Here is a 19,642-nt window from a genome sequence, read left to right as displayed (position 1 = left end):
CCGCCTTGCCCGGCCGTGGGGCCCACCCTGCTCTCCTCTGGCCGTGAAGAGGGGATGGAGGGGTCCCTCCTGCTTTCCCCATAGAACAGCCCAGCAGGGGTTTGGAACCAGCCTTCCTGCCTCTCTGGGGGGGCAGGGCTGGAGCCAGGACACCTGGGTTCTAATCCCAGCTCCGGGTGGGGACTAGTGGGTAGAGCAGAGCCGGGCTGGGAGCCGGGTGCAAGTTAAACAGCTTGCGGGGGGCTGTGTGCTATGAAAAGTCGTGAGCTCCCTCCCCTGTTGTGCTACTAGCAACCCCCCCACCCCGCCCCACCCACTAATCGCTCCTCTTCCTAGGATCCCCTCCTCGGCCTTCTGCACCCCACTGCCCAGCTTCTTCTTTAGGGACAGGTCCCACTTTCCAAGCCTGCTGCGAGCTTGGAACACATTTTCCTTGCACCCGGTCCAGGAAGGGGGTGGCCGGGGCAGACCCGCAGGGAAGCAACTGGGCAACCATGCAGCCGGGGCAAAGCCCTGGCAGAGCTCTACCGAGATGGGCCGTATGGCCTCTGGAGCTGGAACCTTGGGTGACCACTGCCCAGCCCATGCCCTCAGCCGGGATGGGCCCGGCCACCCGGGGCTTGGGGGACCCCCTCAGAGGCTGGCCCTGTTCAAAGTCCCTTAGTGCAGGATGGTGAACCTAGTTCTGCTCCTGGGTTCCCTCCCCAGCTCCGGGAGGGGAGTAGGGGCTAGTGGTTAGAGCAGGGAAGGGCTGGAGGCCCCCTATTTCGAAATAAGCGTCTACCCAGCACTTATTTTGCAATAGCAAGTTCGAAATTGGCGCTATTCCTCGTGGAATGAGGTTGACCAGTTTTGAAAGAAGCCCTCCGCTATTTCGAATTAATTTTGGAATACCGGAATGGCTGTGTAGACGCTAGGATAGTTATTTCGAAATAACTTTGTTGTGTAGACATACCCCGTCGGTTCCCATTGGGGTCTATGGCTATTTCAGGGTCATGCTGCTTCATCTCCCTTTAGGAGGCGTTAATCTGTGTTTTGGGGAGGTGTCCTGTGATGGGATCCGCATCCTTATCTTTCACTCTTGGGGGGAGGGTGTCTCTGCTTGTCTCTAGGGTTAGTCAAAGGGGCTAATTCAATTCAGCCTCAAGACACAATGGCTGTTCCAAAGTTTCCACTTCTTGATCACCTGGGCCTCTGTGCTGGCGTTCGCACTCTCACACCCCCTCCATTCACACCACACAATCACATGGAGGAGTTTCAGACAAGATCAATAGTTAAGGCCTTGAAGTAACAGTATCTAATCGAGATAGAAATGTAGCCGTGTTAGTCTGGTGTAGCTGAAACAAAAAACAGGACAATGTAGCACTTTAAAGACTAAGAAGATGGTTTATTAGGTGATGAGCTTTCCTGGCCCAGACCCACTTTCTCAGATCAATTGGTGGAAGAAATTCCACAAATTCATGCCAATTTTCTTCCACCAATTGATCTGAGGAAGTGAGTCTGGCCCACGAATAAACCATCTTGTTAGTCTTTAAAGTGCTACCTAGTCCTGTCTTTTGTTTTAGCATCTAATCATGAGAGCTAGAGAGAAGTAGAAGCTAAAGAGCTTACCAGGAAGTCATGAGATAGGAAATCATTATGCACCCTACTTATCTACTATGTAAAGCAGAATGTTTGTAAGTTTGTGCGCTAATAATACGTTTACGCTTGCACCCTAGTTTGAACTAGGGATGCAAACGAAGGCATTCGAAATCGTCAATGAAGCGGGGATTTAAATATCCCACGCGTCATTAGCATGATCTCGCTGGCACGCTCATTCAAATCGCAGCTGTAGCCAAAATAATGAGGAGTAACGTTAATTCGAACCAAGGAGTTTGGTTCGAACTAGCACGTCCCGGTGCGCACTTCCTGCTTCGAATCAGCTGCGATTCGAACCAGTTCGCCAGCGAGATCATGCTAATGAAGCGTGGGATATTTATAGCCACGCTTTCTTGACGATTTCGAATGCCTGTATTTGCATCCCTAGTTCGAACTAGCGTGCAAGTGTAGACGTTTGGACACTATAGGTATGTCTAGACTACATGGCTCCGTCGACAGAGCCATGTAAGCTAGTTTACCTGACATACTCAATGAAGTGGGGATTTAAATAATCCCCGCTTCGTTAAAATAAACATGGCTGCCGTGCTGTGCCGACGATCAGCTGATCCGGCACAGCGCGGGAGTCTAGACACGGATCGTGAAATGAGGGTCACAGGAGCGGTCGACAAAGGCTTCCCTTGTCGACTGATCCGCGTCTAGACTCCCATGCTGTGCCGGATCAGCTGCTCGGCTGGAGCTCGCGGCCACCACTAGGGGGCAGTTGTGGGAGTAGCGGGCTGGGCCCAATGGGGAGGCAGCGGCGGCGCAGGGAGTGGCCGGGGTCCGGCGCAGCTTCCTGGTTGCATGGCGGGGAGAGGGGAGCCGCCGGCACGGCCCCATGGTGCGGCAGGGAGCGGGGCGAAAGTTTTGGGGCGGGCGGTGGGGTTGTTGTGAGCTGGGCCACCCCGCCCACCCTAGGTCCCGTGTTCGCCCCCTCTTGCCCCCCCTCCCACGGGGCGCCCCGGCAGGACCCCACTGCCCTCCCCGCACAACGCCAGGTAACTCCAGCTAGTAGTCTTATAACCAGTACTAACCAAGATGAAAATGAACATTTTTGTTGCAGTGGGAGCCAGGACATCTGAGTTCTCTCTGGGAGGGGAGCGGGGGCTAGTGGTTAGAGCAGGGAGGAGCTGGCAGCCAGGACGCCTGGGTTCTCCCCCTGGTCCTGGGAGAGGAGTGGGGGCTAGTTGTCGGGGGGGGGGAGGACTTCTAGGTTCTGTCCCCAGCTCTGGGAGGGGAGTGGGGTCTAGTGGTTAGAGCAAGTAGCTTGGGGGCAGGACACCTGGGTTCTGTCCCTGGCTCTGGGAGGAGAGTGGGGGCTACTGGTTAGAGCAGGGAGGGGCTGGGGACCAGGACTCCTGGGTTCTCTCCCTGGTCCCAGGAGGGGAGTGGGGTCTAGCGGTTAGAGTGGGGGAGGGGGCAGGATTCCTAGGTTCCCTCCCCAGCTCTGGGTGAGGAGATGGGTTCAGAGCAGAGTGGCAGCCCCTAGAGGAGAAAGGCCTCCGGGCCCCATGGCCAGCCCCCTGCCTCCCTCCAGCCAGGCTTCTGTAACCCCCCCAAGGTCAGTCCTGCCCCACACCCCAGCAGGACACCACAGCCCCCCAGAGCTGCTGTATTGCCCCCCCCCCCCCCCGCAGCTCGCTGGGCTGCTCCCTGACCCAAAGCCCTGGATGAACAGCTGAGAAAACCTTCATCTCCCCCTGGCACCTCTGCTCCAGCCAAGCTCAGCAGATCGGGGATCCAGCAAAGGGGGCCTGGCCATGGGGAGCAGGCAGTTCAACCCTTGGGAATCCGGGAGCTGCCGGGAGAAAGAGACGGAGCAGTCACTGACTCCCTCTCCGCCGAGTTAGCGATGAAACCCAGGAGTCCTGACCCCAAGCCCCTTCCACTCTAACCACTAGGGATGTGACTGGTTAACCGGTACGTATCCTTCCGGGGCGATGCTTGCTGGTTACAATGAAATGGCCACTCGGCCTGGCAGAGCCCAGCCCCCCTTTAACCAGTTAAACAAACCTTTTCACCAGTTAACTAATTAAATGGGAATTTACACCCCTGCTAACCACTAGCCCCCACTGCCTTTCTGAGCTGGGGATAGAAACAAGACGTCCTGGCTCCCAGCCTCCGCACGGCCCTGGCTTGGAGTCGCTCGGACGCAGTTAGATCTGGGCAGGAGAGGCCATTGCTGGGAGGAATTCGCGGGCCTGTGGGGGGGGGGGGGTGTCTGGTCTTGGCAGGTGTGAATCTATGAACCACCCCGTCTGTCCTGGTCCTTCGTGGGCTTGGGTAGAAGAGGGTCACCCGTGCTTCCCACAACTCACGCCTGGCTCCGACAATGTGTACAATCCACATGCTTCAGGGCTTCCACCACCCAGGTCAGGAAGGAACGGTTTTCCCTGTTGCTCAGCTGGCCAGATGTGCCCTCTTCGGGGGGAGGGGGGGTTCCTCCTCTGAATCTCCCTCCACCTCTGAATGTGGGGGAGACCCGGCTCAGGCCTCAGCGATGGGACCCCAGATGGCCTGACGCTGGGCTCTGCAGCCGACCCCGAGAATCTCTCCCGCACTGCCTGGCTCGGGCGTCTTGCTCCCAGCTTGGCAGGGGGAAGGGATCTGCCCCAGTTCAGATTGGCAGGGAGCTGGGGGTCCCCTGCTTTGGTTTCCCACGTTGGGGGAGGTTTCCTGCTGGAATTTTCTGGCCCTCTCCCACCGACTCAAAGCCCCTTAGTCTGCCCAGCTCCCCGCTTGTGTGTTGGCTGGAATCTTTTCCCCTCCATCCCCTCCTGCTTATTCCCGGCCTGGTGGCAGGAGTCTGGGGGAGCCCAGAGCAGGTGGTGAACTTCTCTCGGCAGTGTCCTGTCTCCGGGGCTGGGAAGTGGAGACGGGGTTGGTCGTACCCCAGCGGCAGGCTGCCCAACACCGCCCCCCGCCCTCCCATCATTGTCCTCAGAGATACCCGTGAGCCCTTCTGGAATCTGCTGGTGATTTTATCCAGCCCCAGACAGGACTGAAGCCTTCCAGCCAACCCCTCCCGGCTGCCAGATGGTCCTGCCATCCTCCTAATCTCTCAGCCCCCCAACACTCCCTCTAGCCAGCCCGCCTTGCCCATATAACCCCTCTGTCAGTTCATCCCTCCCCCCGCTCCCGCTACACTCCTCTGCCCATCCCACACCCAGCCTCAAATGCCTCTTCTATCCACTTATCAGTCTCTATAACCCGTCTCTCTGTCCCTACACCCGGCCACATACTGTACACCTCTTCTATCCATTCATCAGTCTCTATATACCCCCTTTCTGTCCCTACACCCAGCCTCATACACCTCTTCTATCCACTTACTAGTCTCTATAACCTGTCTCTCTGTCCCTACACCCGGCCACATACTGTACACCTCTTCTATCCACTTATCAGTCTCTATAACCCGTCTCTCTGTCCCTACACCTGGCCACATACTGCACACCTCTTCTATCCACTTGTCAGTCTCTATATACTCCCTCTCTGTCCCTACACCCAGCCTCATACACCTCTTCTATCCACTTGTCAGTCTCTATACACCCCCTCTCGGTGTCCATCTACCCAGCCCCATACACCCTCTCTATTCATCCATCCCAATACACACACCCTATTGATACATGTGTTGCTTCTCATGTACCCCATGGTCCTCAATCCATATCCATCCACCCCTATAGAAATCCTCTATTGCTTCATCTACCTATTCCCGATAGGGATATAAAATCTGGGTTAATCAGTTAATTGCTCTGGGCTGCTCCCCGGGGAACCGGTTAACTGTTACCTGCTAAGCATCACCTGTTCACATCCCTAATCCCCAGATGCCTCCTTTAGTCATCCATCCCTATGCATCCCTCCCTCCCTCCCGCTGGCTCTGCCACGTGGACCCAGTGACAGCTGCACTCATGTAGCACCATGATTCACTTTTGCCACATCAGCATTGATGTCTGTCCTGGTATTGCTGTTGTTTCCGTTTTCTGCACTGAGCAGGGCCAGCATGAGGGTCCCATCCGCTGCCAGTCATGACCGGGGCCCAGGGTGTCCCTGGCTGCACCGAGACAGCGGCGTGGTGGTGCATGGGGACAAACCCCTCCCAAGGTGACCTGTGGAGTGGCTCCAGTGGCTAGCGTGTTGCCTGGCAATGCCGTGGCTCATGGCACAGTCCCATTGACCAGGATGTTGCCTGGGAATGGCGTGGCTCATAGCATGGTCCCAGTGGCTAGCGTGTTGCCTGGCAACGCCGTGGCTCGTGGGAGGGCCCCAGTGGCTAGCATGTTGCCTGGCAACACCGTGGCTCACGGGAGGGCCCCAGTGGCTAGCGTGTTGCCTGGCAATGCTGTGGCTCACGGGAGGGCCCCAGTGGCTAGCGTGTTGCCTGGCAACGCCGTGGCTCACGGGAGGGCCCCAGTGGCTAGCGTGTTGCCTGGCAACGCCGTGGCTCGTGGGAGGGCCCCAGTGGCTAGCATGTTGCCTGGCAATGCTGTGGCTCACGGGAGGGCCCCAGTGGCTAGCGTGTTGCCTGGCAACGCCGTGGCTCATGGCGTGGCCCCAGTGGCTAGCACGTTGACTACTATTTCAGGGGTGTGAACAGCTGTTTGGAGGACCAGGGGTACACTCTAGCCTCCCCCACACGCGTCTCTGTGGTTTCCCGGGGTTCCCTGCACAACTGGGCTGGCTGTAGGGCCAGCGATGACGTCATGGACAGAAGGGGGCGGGGCCTGAGTGTGGGCGGCCCTAGAGGTGTACACTCTAGCAGCCACTGACCAGACAGCCCCTCCTCTCTATGGTTGCGGGTGGTATTGTCTACACACAGAGCCATCTCTATGGTCCGCCCTGCCTGGGAGGACCCAGCCCATACAGTCTAGCCCGTGAACCCCCCTCCGACTCTATGGTTCCGGTGGGTACTGTCTAGGGAACGGGTGCCCGCTCTATGGCGCGAGCGCTAGAAGGGAGACGCCATGTTGTGGCGGACCGGGGGTGTACACTCTAGCCCGGCGCAGGCGGACACTCTATGGTGGCCGTGGTGCTGTCTTGCCCGGCGCTCCGCCTCTCTATGGTCCGCCGTGGAGCCAATGGGGCGGCCCGCAGCCCGGAGCCGCTCGGGCCCCGAGGAACAGGGGCGGGGCTAACGACGGTTGGCCCCGCCCACTCCCCGTGATTGACGCCCGCGGGGCCCAATCAGCCCAAGGGAAGGCTTTAAAAGCGCGGCGGGCTGGCCAATCAGCGGCCTCCCCGCTGGGACAGGAGCGCCCGGAGCGAGTCGAGGGGCTGCGGGTGCGAAGTGAGGAGCGGGGGGGAGGGGGGCAGGGAGTGGGGGAGGGGCGGGGAGGGGGGTGCTGGGGGGCAGGGAGTGGGGGAGGGGCGGGGAGGGGGGTGCTGGGGGGCAGGGAGTGGGGGAGGGGCGGGGAGGGGGGTGCTGGGGGGCAGGGAGTGGGGGAGGGGCGGGGAGGGGGGTGCTGGGGGGCAGGGAGGGGGGGAGGGGGGTGCTGGGGGGCAGGGAGTGGGGGAGGGGCGGGGAGGGGGGTGCTGGGGGGCAGGGAGGGAGGGGCGGGGAGGGGGGTGCTGGGGGGCAGGGAGTGGGGGAGGGGCGGGGAGGGGGGTGCTGGGGGGCAGGGAGGGGGGGAGGGGGGTGCTGGGGGGCAGGGAGTGGGGGAGGGGCGGGGAGGGGGGTGCTGGGGGGCAGGGAGTGGGGGAGGGGCGGGGAGGGGGGTGCTGGGGGGCAGGGAGGGGCGGGAGGGGGTGCTGGGGGGCAGGGAGTGGGGGAGGGGCGGGGCGGGGAGGGGGTGCTGGGGGGCAGGGAGTGGGGGAGGGGCGGGGCGGGGAGGGGGTGCTGGGGGGCAGGGAGTGGGGGAGGGGCGGGGAGGGAGTGGGGGGACACTGGGGGAGGGGCAGGGAGTGGGGGTGCTGGGGGGCAGTACGTGGGGGAGGGGCATGGAGTGGGGGTGGGGGGCTGGGGACAGGGAGTGTGGGGGGACACGTGGGGGAGGGGCAGGGAGCTGGGGGGCAGTACGTGGGGGGGGGCAGGGAGTGGGGGTGCTGGGGGGCAGTACGTGGGGGAGGGGCGTGGAGTGGGGGTGCTGGGGGCAGTACGTGGGGGAGGGGCGTGGAGTGGGGGTGCTGGGGGGGGGCAGCAGTGTGGGGGAGGGGCGTGGAGTGGGGGTGCTGGGGACGGAGTGGGGAGGTGCGAGGGGATGAGGAGTGGGTGGGCACTGGGGGGGGGGAGGCAGGGAGTGGGGGGTGGGGAGGGTGCTGGGGGGCAGGGGGGGGGCGCTGCTGTCGCTCACCGGGAGCCCTGTGCCCGCAGCCATGGAGCAGACCCAGCTGCTGGAGTGGGAGGAGGACGGGGACCCGCCCGGAGGCGACACCGACGGGGGGACCCCCCGGCCCGTGGGGCGGCTGCACCTGCTGAGCAGCAAGTATGGGCCGGAGCAAGGTCAGTGCTGCCCGGGGCGGGCTGGAGCAGGGTCCCCGGTGAGCCCGGCGCTCGGGCGGCTGCTGGGGAGCAATCCAGAGGCTGCCCAGCTGACGGGCAGAGCACCCACAGCTGGGACGGGGGTGTTTCTAGTGGTGCACACACCCCCGTGCACTGAACAACGTGTACTCCGCACACGGAGGGAACCGATTAGCAGGCCATTGGTCTGAGGCCAGGGAGAGCCCCACCCATCAGTGCTGCTTGAGGCTTCAGCCACTTTCTGGGAAAGGGGCCGGGGGGTCTCGTGGCCCTTGGTGGCGTCCGGACGCCAGGACTCCCTGGCTCTGGGAGGGAACAGGGGTTGGTGGTTAAGAGCTGGGGGGCTGGGAGGCGGGACCCCTGGGTTCTGTGCAGCACTTGTGTGGCTGCTCAGGCCAGATTCAAAGGCAGAGCGCCCGCTGCTGGTTTTGTGTTTCCATGGGTGGTGCACATCTGCACATGCACACAACATTTATTCCACACACGGGCAGAAACAATTAGAGGGAAGCTTAGATCTGTGCAGGGGAGCTGCGGCCAGTGGCTCGGGCTGGCGTCAGGACTCCTGGGTTCTCTCCTCCCCCCCAGATTTCTGGATCTACCCCGGCGAGAACGTAGTGGGGCGCTTGCCGAGTTGCCGCGTCTGCCTGCCGGCCGCCTCGGTCTCCAAAGCTCACGCGGTGATCGAGGTGCCGGCGCCGGACGGGCCCCACCTGCTCTACGACCGGGGCAGCCTGAACCGGACCCGGCGCCAGCGGGCCGTGCTGCTGCCCCACGTCCGCTATAGCCTGACCCACGGCGACACGCTCATGTTCGGGGACGTGGGCTGCCAGTACTTCCTGCTGCCCCCAGAGGGCGCCGACCCCGAGGACTCCCTGGAGGTGCCCCCCACCCAGCCCCGGCCCCCCGCCTCCCTGGCCATCGAGGAGACCCCCACGCCCAGCAAAAGGATGGGCTACGGAGCCCTACTGGCCAGAGACTCCGAGGATGAGGAAGACCCACAGAGCATAGGAAAGCTCCTGCACCTGCCAGGGAGCAATGGTGAGTGGGGGTTGGGCCTGTAAAGTTATTGTAGACCCTACAATAACAAACTAGCCGTGGTCTGTGTGGGGTTGCTCGGCGCTTCCGCAGAAATTGCAGCCTGTCCTTGCGTGATGAGGGCAGCCCCATGAGATTATGGTAGGCCCTACAACAAAAAAACAGGTGTGGGATGGGGGTGAGTCTGTGTTTGGGCTCCTGCCCTCATGTTTACACAGCGGCCAGATGTGCTATGGTATTATGATAGACCCTACAATAATAAACGAGCCGTGGCATGAATCTGAGGAGTTGGGCATAATTTTGTGTCTGGGCTCCTCCCTCTTCCACGTGGCTGACGCAGCCCTCACACTAAGGCTTCCCTATAATCATATGGTAGGTCCTACAATAACAACCTAACCACAGTCTGCACCCAGGGACCCTGGGAACGAGTCTACATCTGAACTCCCACTTCCATGCAGCTTAGAGACAGCCTTGGCACTGGGCAGCCGTCTTGTGATATTATGGTAGGCCCTACAATAACAATCCAGGGCTGGCGTGTGGGAAGGCACTAGGGGTGACTTCCTCTATGCTCCCTCTTTCCCCGACATTATACACGATGGCGGCACTAGCATGGCCTTGGATTTTATGATAGACCCTACAATAACAAAGTAGCCCGGTGGGGGCATGTGTTGGTTGGTGGAAGGTTCTGTTAAGGCGCTCTTCCCCCTCCCACCCAGCTATACACAGTCCTGTGAAGGGGGCCCTATGGGATTACTGCAGGACCTACAATAACAAGCCATTGTTTGTGAGGAGACCTCCTGGTTCTGTTTCTGTGGGTTAAGGGTTCGCGAGGGAGGGGGCTGGGAGTCCGGACTTCTGGTTTGGTTTACTTCATCTGCAGTTCCTCCCCCACCCCATTTCGGTAGACCCTACAATAACAAACCAGGGAGCAGGGTGTGCTGCAGGGAGACACACACAGGCCCCTGGATTCCGTGTTGACACCCCGTGTCTGTCTTGTCCACCAGGATCCGACTCCCCCGCTGATGCCGAGGCCCGTTCTCAGGCGACGTTTTTGTCCCCCTCTGCAACCATGGTGCCGGAAAGGTAGAGACAGGCCGAGCTGGGGGAGCCAGGACTCCTGGGTTCTTGCCCCGGCTCTGGGAGGGCAGTGGGGGCTAGTGGTTAGAGCAGGAGGTGCTGCGAGCCAGGACTCCGGGGTTCTCGCCCCGGCTCTGGGAGGGCAGTGGGGGCGGATGGTTAACGTGAGAGGAGATGTGTTGCAGGGATTGGGGTGCGGCTTGGTAGGCAGAGCTGTGCCGTGGGGCAGCTCATTAGGAGGCGCTGTGGGGTAGGGACCTCGTTAGGAGGAGCCGTGTGGTTGGCCTGGCTCGGCAGGGGGTGCTGTGGGGCAGGGGTTGGTAGCCAGAGCTGTGCCATGGGGCTGGCTTGTTAGGGGGTGCTGTGGGGCAGAGGCCTCATTAGGGGGAGCCATGGGGCAGGGTCCTTATTAAGGGGAGCTGTGCTGTGGGGCCAGCTTGGGAGGGGATGCTGTGGGGCAGGGGGCTTAGTAGCCAGAGTCGTGTCGCAGGTCTGGCTCGTTAGGGGGTGCCGTGGGGCAGGGGCCTTGTTAGGAGGAGCCGTGCCATGGGGCCGGCTTGGAAGGAGGTGCTGTGGGGTAGGGGAGTTGGTAGCCAGAGCTTAGGGTTCCACAGGGTGCCGTGGGGCAGGGGCCTCGTTAGGGGGAGCCGTGGGGCAGAGGTTGGTAGCACTGACTCCTTATCTCACGACGGGTTCTAATCCCCGCTGTTCTGTGCCCCCAGTGACGAGGAAGGCGGCGAGACCCCCGGCGGCCCCTGCCCCCCCCTGCAGCTGCGCTACGACAGCGAGCGGACCCCCAGCCCGCCGGAGAACGGCCGCGCTGAGCTGCCCAGGGCCACGGGAGTGGCCGGGACGGACCCAGAGCCTGCCCCCTCCTGCCACTTGGTGAGGGGGCCCGGCCGCTTGGGCATCGCCTCGGCCCCAGGGCGGGGACCTGCCGACCCCCCGGAGGGACGGGCTGTCGGGGGCCGGGGGAACGGCTGTGCCGTCCAGGCAGGCAGCGATCCAGCTGTGCAGGAGGTGGAGCAACATCCAGAGGTGGATCCCAAGAGCCGCTCACCTGCCATCGAGGTGGGCAGCGATACAGATGTGGAGGAGGAGGCTGCTGGAAGTCCAGATGTGGCGCAGCACCGCCATCAGCACGGTCTTCCCGGGGGTGGAGATGCAGAGGAGGTAGCAGCAGTAGAGAATCCAGATGTTCCTCCGAGGGGCCAGCAGTTGGCCGGAAATGGGGACAGCGATACAGACGTGGAGGCAGCCCCGGAGCATCCAGATGTGCTGCAAGGAAGGAAGAGGCAGGCTGCCGCCCCTGAGGACAGCGATACAGATGTGGAGGAGGCAGGCGGGGATCCAGATGTTTTGGGCCCAAGGAGCCATCAGCCCAGTGTTGATGTGGGGAGTGACACAGATGTGGAGGAGGCAGGTGGGAATCCAGATGTTAAGGGTCCAAGGAGCCATCATCCCAGTGTTGAGGTGGGGAGCCATACAGATGTGAAGGAGGCAGGTGGGAATCCAGATGTTTTGGGCCCACAGAGCCATCAGCCCAGTGTTGATGTGGGGAGTGATACAGACGTGGAGGAGGCAGGCGAAAATCCAGATGTTGTGGGCCCAAGGAGCCATCAGTCCAGCATTGATGTGGGGAGCAATACAGATGTGGAGGAGGCAGGTGTGAATCCAGATATGGTGGCTGCAGAGGGCCATCCCCTTGCTCTCGACGAGGGCAGCGATACAGATGTGGAGGAGGCCGGGGACCCAGGTGTGGCTGCCAACACCTCTGTGCCTGCCGTTGACGTGGGCAGTGATACCGACGTGGAGGAAGAGGTGGCCAAGAATCCAGATGTTGTAACAAAGAGCTATCGACATGCTCTCCCTGGCAGCAGAGAGACAGATGTGGCAGGGCCGGAGGGGAAACCAGACGTGCGTCCCACAGACCATCGGCCTGCCGAAAATGTTGGCAGCGATACAGATGTGGAGGAGGGGAAACCAGATGTTGGAAGACAAAGGGAGCCTGTGGTGGCTGGGGACGGTGATACAGATGTGGAGGAGGCCGAGGGGAAACCAGATGTTGGGAGACAAAGGGAGCCTGCGGTGGCTGGGGACGGTGATACAGATGTGGAGGAGGCTGAGGGGAAACCAGATGTTGGGAGACAAAGGGAGCCTGCGGTGGCTGGGGACGGTGATACAGATGTGGAGGAGGCTGAGGGGAAACCAGATGTTGGAAGACAAAGGGAGCCTGTGGTGGCTGGGGACGGTGATACAGATGTGGAGGAGGCCGAGGGGAAACCAGATGTTGGAAGACAAAGGGAGCCTGTGGTGGCTGGGGACAGCGATACAGATGTGGAGGAGACTCCAGATGTTGGCCAACAGGCGCTCCGCCGGGCTGCGGCCGATAGTGACACCGACGTGGAGGAGGCTTCTGAGGCGGAGCTCAGCCGGACACCAGGCTCTATGGGGGGCCCAGCCCAGAGGCGTGGGGAGGAGCACCCAGCCCCCCAGTCCCATGTCAGCCCAGAGGCCAAGGTGGTGGACACCGAAGGCACGGAGGAGCCAACGTGGGGCCCGGGGGAGGAGAGTGAGACAGATGTGGAGGGTAAATACGGGGGCTGGAACTCACGGTCCCGGATGCCTGGGTCCCCCTTCCCTCTCCCGTGCCCAGCTCCCTCGGGGCAAGCACCCTGCATTGCATGCTGGGAAGGGGTCGGGTGCGCTGGATTCATCGGCATCTCGCTTTCCTTCCCCGTCCCAGACGACGCTGACTTTGCCCTGCAGGCCACGCAGTGCTACCTGCCCGAAGAGGCCCCGTGCCTGGAGTCGGAACCCGCCAGAGCCCCTGCACCGGCAGGTAGGACTCGCCCCGGCCCGGGGAGGGGAGTGGGGACTAGTGGTTAGAGCTGGAGGTGGGGGAAGGGAGGGAGCCAGGACGCCTGAGGTTGCCATGTGACCTCTGGCACGTCCCTTCCCTGTTCTGGGCCTCAGTTTCCCCAACGCAGTGTTAGACTCTCCGCCGGGTGGGGAACCGGTGGGGGTGCCTGGCGTGAGTGAAGAGCTGAGGGAAGCTGGGAAGGATCCTGGGTAATTCCTCTCCCCACAGATTCGGGGGGTGGCCCGGAGGAGGAAGCTACCCAGAGATTTGTGTTTAGATCGCCGGCGCGAGGTGAGTGGGAGGAGCTGCCCCCCCCAGCGTCTCATCCCTGGGGCAGACAGGACAGTCGCGCTCCCTGGCCCTGCTGGGCTGAGAACGCACCACCGGGGGGCGGAGCTAGTGAGTGTGGGGGCGGGATCTTGGGCAGGGGCGGAGTTAGTGTCTGTGGGGCGGAGTTAGTGAAAGCGAGGCCTCATGGGGGCGGAGTTAGTGACTAAATACAGAGCCTCAGACAGGGAGTGGAGCTAGTGACCCAGTGATGGCTGGGGGGGCGTGTCTCAGGCAGAGGGCGGAGCTAATGAGCCAGTGGGGGTGGGGCCTCAGGCAGGGGGCGGAGTTAGTGACCCAGTGGAAGTGGAGCTTCAAGCAGAGGCAGAGCTAGTGACCCAGTGGGGGCAGGGCCTCAGGCAGGGGGTGGAGCTAGTGACCTAGTGGAGTGGGGCCTCAGGCAGGGGGCGGAGCTAGTGACCCAGTGGGGGCGGGGCCTCAGGCAGGGTCACCCTTCCCCCGCCAATTCCTGCTGTCACTCTGATGACTTTGCAGGGTCCGTGATGTCGCCCCCTGCTGGCCCGGCCCTGCTCGCTCCAGGTGAGAGGGGACCTGTCCAGAGCCGCCATCTTGGATTTCACGCTGGGGGGGGGGAGCGGTTGCAAAGGATTCTGGGACACACAAGGCTGTTGCCGTGTCTCGCGTGGTCTCCCCCAGGGAGTTCATGGGGGGGGCTGGGAGCCAGGACTCCTGGGTCCTCTCCTCATTTCCGCCCCCCCCCCCAGTCTGCACCTCGTCAGAGAAGGAGGAGGACTCGGAGGAGGAGCCGTGCGCGGTGGAGGCGACTCAGGCGTTCTGCCAGGACCCCGGGCGCCCCTCGGAGCAGCCCCCCCAGCCCCCGGCCCCCGAAGAGGAGGAGACCCAGCTGCTGCCCCCAGGGGGCGCCCTGTCCCCGGAGCGGGCGCGCCCTGCAGTGCCCGGCCCGGCCTCAGTGGGGCTGCTGCCCCTCGGTGCCCAGGCCCCCCCGCCGGCGCCCGGCCCGGAGGAGGGGTCCGAGGCCCCTGGCAGAGCCCTTCCAGCAGGGGGCTCCGGGAATGAGGCGCTGGAGGAAGAGACCCAGCCAGTGCGCCTGGTGCTGAGCGCCCCCCGCAGGCCGGTCCTGGCGCCGCAGGGTGTGCGGGCAGGAGCGGAGCCTGGGGGAGGCCGCTCCGGGCTGTGGGCGCGGAGCCGGAGAGGGCCGGGTGAGTGGGGCTGAGGGTGGTGCGGGGGCAACACGCCGGGGGTGCCGGTGCCGTGTGGGACACACCCAGTGGGACTGCGCTTGTGCGACACGGTGTTCCGCTTGTCAGGCGCGCACGGGACCCGTTCCTGGGGGAAGGCGAGTGGCCGCGTTTATTGAAAGTGCACACGCTGGTAACCAGAAACCGTCTGCAGGATGCACGTGTATGAATGCAGGAGGGAGGTGTGTGGGGGGGAGGTGTAGGGGGTGAATGCAGGGGGTTGTGCGTGTATTTGTGAATGCAGGGTGTTTGTGTAAGATGCAGAATGTGTGTGTAAATGCAGGATGTGTGTGTGCGTGCGCTTGAGTAGGCTACAAGAACGTGTGTGTGAATGGAGGAGGGGGGTGTGTGTGTGTGTGAAGGGGGTGTGTGGGGGTGTTTGTGTAGCACGCAGGAGGTCTGTGTGTGTGTAAATGCAGAACCTGTGTGGAAGTGTGTGTAAGATGCAGAACGTCTGTGCGTGTAAGTGTGTGTGTGTGTGTGTGTGTGTGTGTGTGTGTGTACGTACACGCACAGGCTGCTTTCCCGGGTGTATTTTCCAGGCCCGGTTGTTGCTGGTGGTCACTCCAGGCTGGCAGCGCCCTCCAGTGGCGGTGAAGGGAGCTGCAGCCTTTGACTCTCCATCCCCCTCTTGTCCAGGGGGCCCGGAGGCCGCGGAGCGAGGGGAGGCCGCGGCGGCTGCCAGGGTGACGGAGGCCGAGGCCCAGCCGCCAGGGGCCCAGATTGAAGGTGCCGGGAAGGTGAGCCGAGGCTGGCCCCTCTTCTAGAGAAATGGGGGCTGCACCCCCCTTCCCTGAGCCGGGGATGGGACCCTGGAGTCCTGGCTCTTTCTCTCTGCCCCCACCAGGTCCCAGAGGCCCTTCCCTGTCCTGCCCTCCCCGTGAGGCGCCGGAGCCTGCGCTCCACCCCGGTGCCTGCTCCCCCCCCACCCGCCCCAGAGCGGCGGAGCCGGCGGGGCAGGGCAGACAGAGGACTCCCCACAGAGGAGAAGCCTGTGGGGCCCGCAGAACCCAGCCCGGCCGCCCCTCAGCGCAAGGGGCGGCGCCAGCTCTGCAGCCCGGCCGTGTACATGGATGCGCCGGAGCCGGGCAGCGTCGGAGCCAAGGAGGTGGAGCCGCCCGTCCCCGTCAAGAGGGCCAGGCGGGGCCCGGGGACCCAGGACCCCTCCATGGAGCCAGAGGCCTCAAGCCAGGGGGCTCCGGGCCGGGCCCGGCGATCACGGGGGGCTGCAGGCGCGGAGCCGGGCCTGGCCGACGAGCCCAGCGGTGGCTCCGGGGGAGCGGAGCCGGCGGCGTCGCAGGGCCGAGCCCGGCGGTCCCAGAGAGCCCCCGCCCGGGAGCCAGTGGCCGGGAGGAGGGGGGCCCCGGAGCGAGGCGGGAAGGGGAGAGAGACGCCCACGCCGGACCCCCCTCAGGCACAGGGCAGGAGACGAGCGGGCGGTGCCGGGGCCCCAAAGGATGCTGGGAGCGGCATCAGCAAGAAGGTGGGTAACGGGCCACTGGGCAGGCCTGGGAGAAAGGGGCGGGCCTTATGCAGTGGGTGTGGCCTGGCCACGGGGGTTGGAGTCTACTTGCCTGGGGGTGGGGCTTGGCCTCCGGGGGGTGTGGCCTATGTGCTATATTTGTGATTTACTCTGGACATGCTGGGTTATTTGGAAAGTGGGCGGGGCTTAATTTGCTGGGGGCAAACCAGGAGCGAGGGGGTGGGGATTGTATTGCTGGGGAGCGGAGGAGGCGGGGTGAACTGCTGAGGGGCGGGGCCAGCTGGACCGGGGAGGGCAGATCGGAGGGGCGTCTCACTCCCTCCGTTCCCCCCCGCAGGAGGCGCCGGCCCCCCCGCTGCGCCGCCAGAGCACAGAGAACACGGCTGAGGGGCCGCGGGCCAGGCCCTCTCGCCGGTCCCAGGGCGCGGCCGGGGGCGTGGCCTCCCCCCGGGTAAGAGCCCACCGGGCTGGGGGGGGCGGGGCAGCCGGGGGGCAGTGAGATCGGACGTCAGCCCTGGGGTTTCGGGCTCCCCCGGGTGGACTGGTTGCGGTGACACCGGTTGCTGGTGTACCTGTCACCGCAGCAACTGACACGCATGACACCGTGTGGCTGGCTGTTGCGGTGACGCCGGCTGCAGCGGTTGCTGGTGTACCTGTCACCGCGGCAACTGACGCGCATGACACCGTGTGGCTGGCGGTTGCGGTGACGCCGGCTGCAGCGGTTGCTGGTGTACCTGTCACCGCGGCAACTGACGCGCATGACACCGTGTGGCTGGCTGTTGCGGTGACGCCGGCTGCAGCGGTTGCTGGTGTACCTGTCACCTCGGCGACTGACGCGCATGACACCGCGTGGCTGGCTGTTGCGGTGGCCACAGTACCCCTGTTAGCGCCTGTGCTCGGAGGCCTGGCACCCCAGCTCGGGGGAGTGGTGTTGGACTAGCTGGTCTGCCCTGGTGGGGACGAGGGCGGTCAGGCTGTACCAAGTTAGGGTGGGGGGGAGGCTGTACCCCAAGCTTTACCAATCCTGATGGGACTGTACCAAGCTGTAAGGGTGAGGTAGGGGAGGAATCTACCATGGTGCCTTGCTGGGGGGGGGGGGGGGGGCGGGCATCAGGGCTTGAATAAATTGTACCAGGGTTGCCCCTGGGGAGGGGATTACTAAGCCAGCCTTCTTGGGGAGGTGATGGGGGGGGGGGCTGTACCAAGTTGCCTTACCCCTGGGGTGGTAGTAATAGGACTGTACCAAGTTTCCCTGTTCTTAGGGATAGTGGAGAGGGGATGCACCAAGTTGAGCTGGTCATGGGGGTGTGGAGGGGATGTACCAAATTGGCCTGCTCCTGGAGGTGGTGGGGAGGGTATGTACCAAATTGACCTACTCGGGGGGGGGGGGGGGAGGCGAATGTACCTAGTTGGCCTGCTCCTGGGGGTGATGGGCAGGGGATGCCCCAAGTTGGCCTGCTCTTGGAGGTGGTGGAGAGGGGATATACCAAGTTGGCCTGCTCCTGGGGGGGGTGGTAAGAGGACTGTACCACACCTCCGTCCTTTTGGGGGGGTGAGAACAATCCTGGGGGGGATGGGCTGGTTTGTGCTGACGCGCGGGGCTCCCCTCCCCAGGTGCTGTTCACGGGGGTGATCGACGAGGCGGGCGAGCGGGTGGTGGCGGCGCTGGGCGGGGCGCTGGCCCAGTCGGTCTTCGACTGCACCCACCTGGTGACGGACCGAGTGCGCCGCACGGTCAAGTTCCTGTGCGCCCTGGCCCGCGGGGTGCCCATCGTCACGCTGGACTGGCTGGACAAGGTGCCTCCGGGGGGGAGGGGGCAGGCTGGGGCGGGGGGGCAATTGGGGTGTGGCTGGGGACCGGTGGGTATCACACTCCCGTGATGCTGCCCCCTCTTCTCCCCCAGAGCGGGCGCAGCGCCTGCTTCCTGTCGCCCGGCAGCTTCCTGGTGCGGGACACGGAGCAGGAGCAAAACTTCCACTTCAGCCTGGCCCGGTCGCTGCAGCAGGCGCGCAGGGGACCCCTGCTCCAGGTGAGACACCCCCGACCCCCCCCAGCCTCTACCACCACACTGGGGTTGTGGGGGGGCTGCCAGGCCCGATCCACCCTCCCCTGAGCACCTGGCCGGGCTGGACCCTGGTCTCAGCTGTCTCCCCCGCTCATCCTTCCCTCCTGCAAGCAGGGGATCGGTGGGGTCACAGCCGCTTCCCTCTCCCCCAGGGCTATGAGATCCACGTCACCCCCAACGTCAAGCCGGAGCCTGAGCACATGAAGGACATCATCCAGTGCAGCGGCGGGGCCTTCCTGCCCCACATGCCCCGGGCGTACAAGGTGAGGGGCACCCACAGGGCTAGGCTGTCAGTAGGAAGGGAGTGTGGGCCAGGAGGGAGGGGCACCGGCAGGGCTAGGGGGGCAGGGGCTGTCGGTAGGGAGGGGATGTGGGACAGAAGCCAGGCAGGGACTGTGGGGCAGGAATGAGGGACACCGGCAGGGTTGGGCTGGCAGGGGGCGCGGAGTGGGATCTGGGCAGGGGCCGTGGGCCAGGAGTGAGGGGCACGGCAGGGGGCTGGGGCTCTAGAGGGCCGAGGGGCTGGGAGTGGGGAGTGCTGGCCGGGGGGCCGGGCGGGGCCGCGGGCCGGGAGTGGGGAGTGCTGGCAGGGGGCAGGAGCTCCGGGGGGCCGGGCGGGGCCGCGGGCCGGGAGTGGGGTGCGCTGGCAGGGGGCAGGAGCTTCGGGGGGCCGGGCGGGGCCGCGGGCCGGGAGTGGGGAGCGCTGGCAGGGGGCAGGAGCTCCGGGGGCTGGGCGGGGCCGCAGGCCGGGAGTGGGGAGCGCTGGCAGGGGGCAGGGGCTCCGGGGGGCCGGGAGTGAGCAGCATTTAACCCTTTCAGGACAAGCGCCTGGTGATCACCTGCCCCGAGGACCTGCCCCGCTGCCGCCCTGCCCTGAGCGCCCGGCTGCCCGTGGCCAGCGCCGAGTTCCTCCTCACGGGCATCCTGCAGCAGGTGGTGGATCTGGTGTCCTACCGCCTGGACGGGCCGCCTGCCCCGCCCCCGCCCCCGCCCCGCGCCCCCTCTACCCGGGGCAGCAAGAGGAAGGGGGCGTCAGGCCCTGCCCCCGCTGCACCCAGCACGGCCAAGCGGCGGCGCTGAGGGCCCCCATGCCCCGCCCCCGCCCCACCAGCCTTAATCCTGTACATAGCCCCCCCCCCCCCCCCCCCCCCGCTTTTCTAGCCACAATAAAGCCCTTTTGGAATAAAACCGCCGCGGCTTCGTTCCTCTGTCCCCCAGTCGGGGCCCGTTTCCCACCGGCCGCGTGTGACCTGACTGGTCGGCCCTCGGTTCCCTGGGCTGCCGGGCTGGGTCTCCGCCCGCCCAGAGGGGCAGCCGCTTCGGGGTCTCAGGTTTTGTCGCCGTTTCCCTGGCCGGGTTTTTTTCGGGGCTCGCACTCGCCTTTCCCAGCTGAGCTCGCAAGGAGGGGCCTTGGGTCGGCCCCGTGGCCGGAGCCGTTGCCTGGGGAAGGGGCGAGAGGCCCCTGGACGTGGGAAGCAGGGG

At 64.2% G+C, this 19,642-nt stretch overlaps 1 protein-coding gene across 5 annotated transcripts; it reads left to right on the top strand.

The window, feature by feature from the left end:
- The first annotated feature begins 6,720 nt into the window (after window positions 1–6,720).
- Window positions 6,721–19,301, top strand: MDC1 (mediator of DNA damage checkpoint 1). 5 transcript variants are annotated; one of them, XM_089771727.1, is made up of 16 exons: window positions 6,721–6,919; window positions 7,943–8,071; window positions 8,675–9,127; window positions 10,129–10,207; window positions 10,924–12,791; window positions 12,948–13,043; window positions 13,293–13,355; window positions 13,887–13,931; window positions 14,117–14,572; window positions 15,251–15,351; window positions 15,459–16,094; window positions 16,432–16,545; window positions 17,709–17,891; window positions 17,999–18,124; window positions 18,313–18,423; window positions 18,980–19,301. In XM_089771727.1, the coding sequence occupies exons 2-16, from the start codon at window positions 7,945–7,947 to the stop codon at window positions 19,238–19,240; spliced, it is 4,719 nt and encodes a 1,572-aa protein (XP_089627853.1). In that variant the 5' UTR covers window positions 6,721–6,919; window positions 7,943–7,944; the 3' UTR covers window positions 19,241–19,301. The 5 variants fall into 5 exon arrangements, with proteins under 5 accessions (XP_089627853.1, XP_089627852.1, XP_089627855.1 ...); XM_089771726.1 differs by lacking the exons at window positions 6,721–6,919; window positions 13,293–13,355; XM_089771729.1 differs by lacking the exons at window positions 6,721–6,919; window positions 14,117–14,572.
- Window positions 19,302–19,642: the final 341 nt, after the last annotated feature.

This window comes from Pelodiscus sinensis, chromosome 19 (genome assembly GCF_052426305.1).
Source record: "Pelodiscus sinensis isolate ZL-2025 chromosome 19, ASM5242630v1, whole genome shotgun sequence".
Classification (NCBI taxonomy): domain Eukaryota; kingdom Metazoa; phylum Chordata; order Testudines; family Trionychidae; genus Pelodiscus; species Pelodiscus sinensis.
Note: the sequence above shows the minus strand (reverse complement) of the source record. Positions and strands in the feature narration are given on the sequence as shown.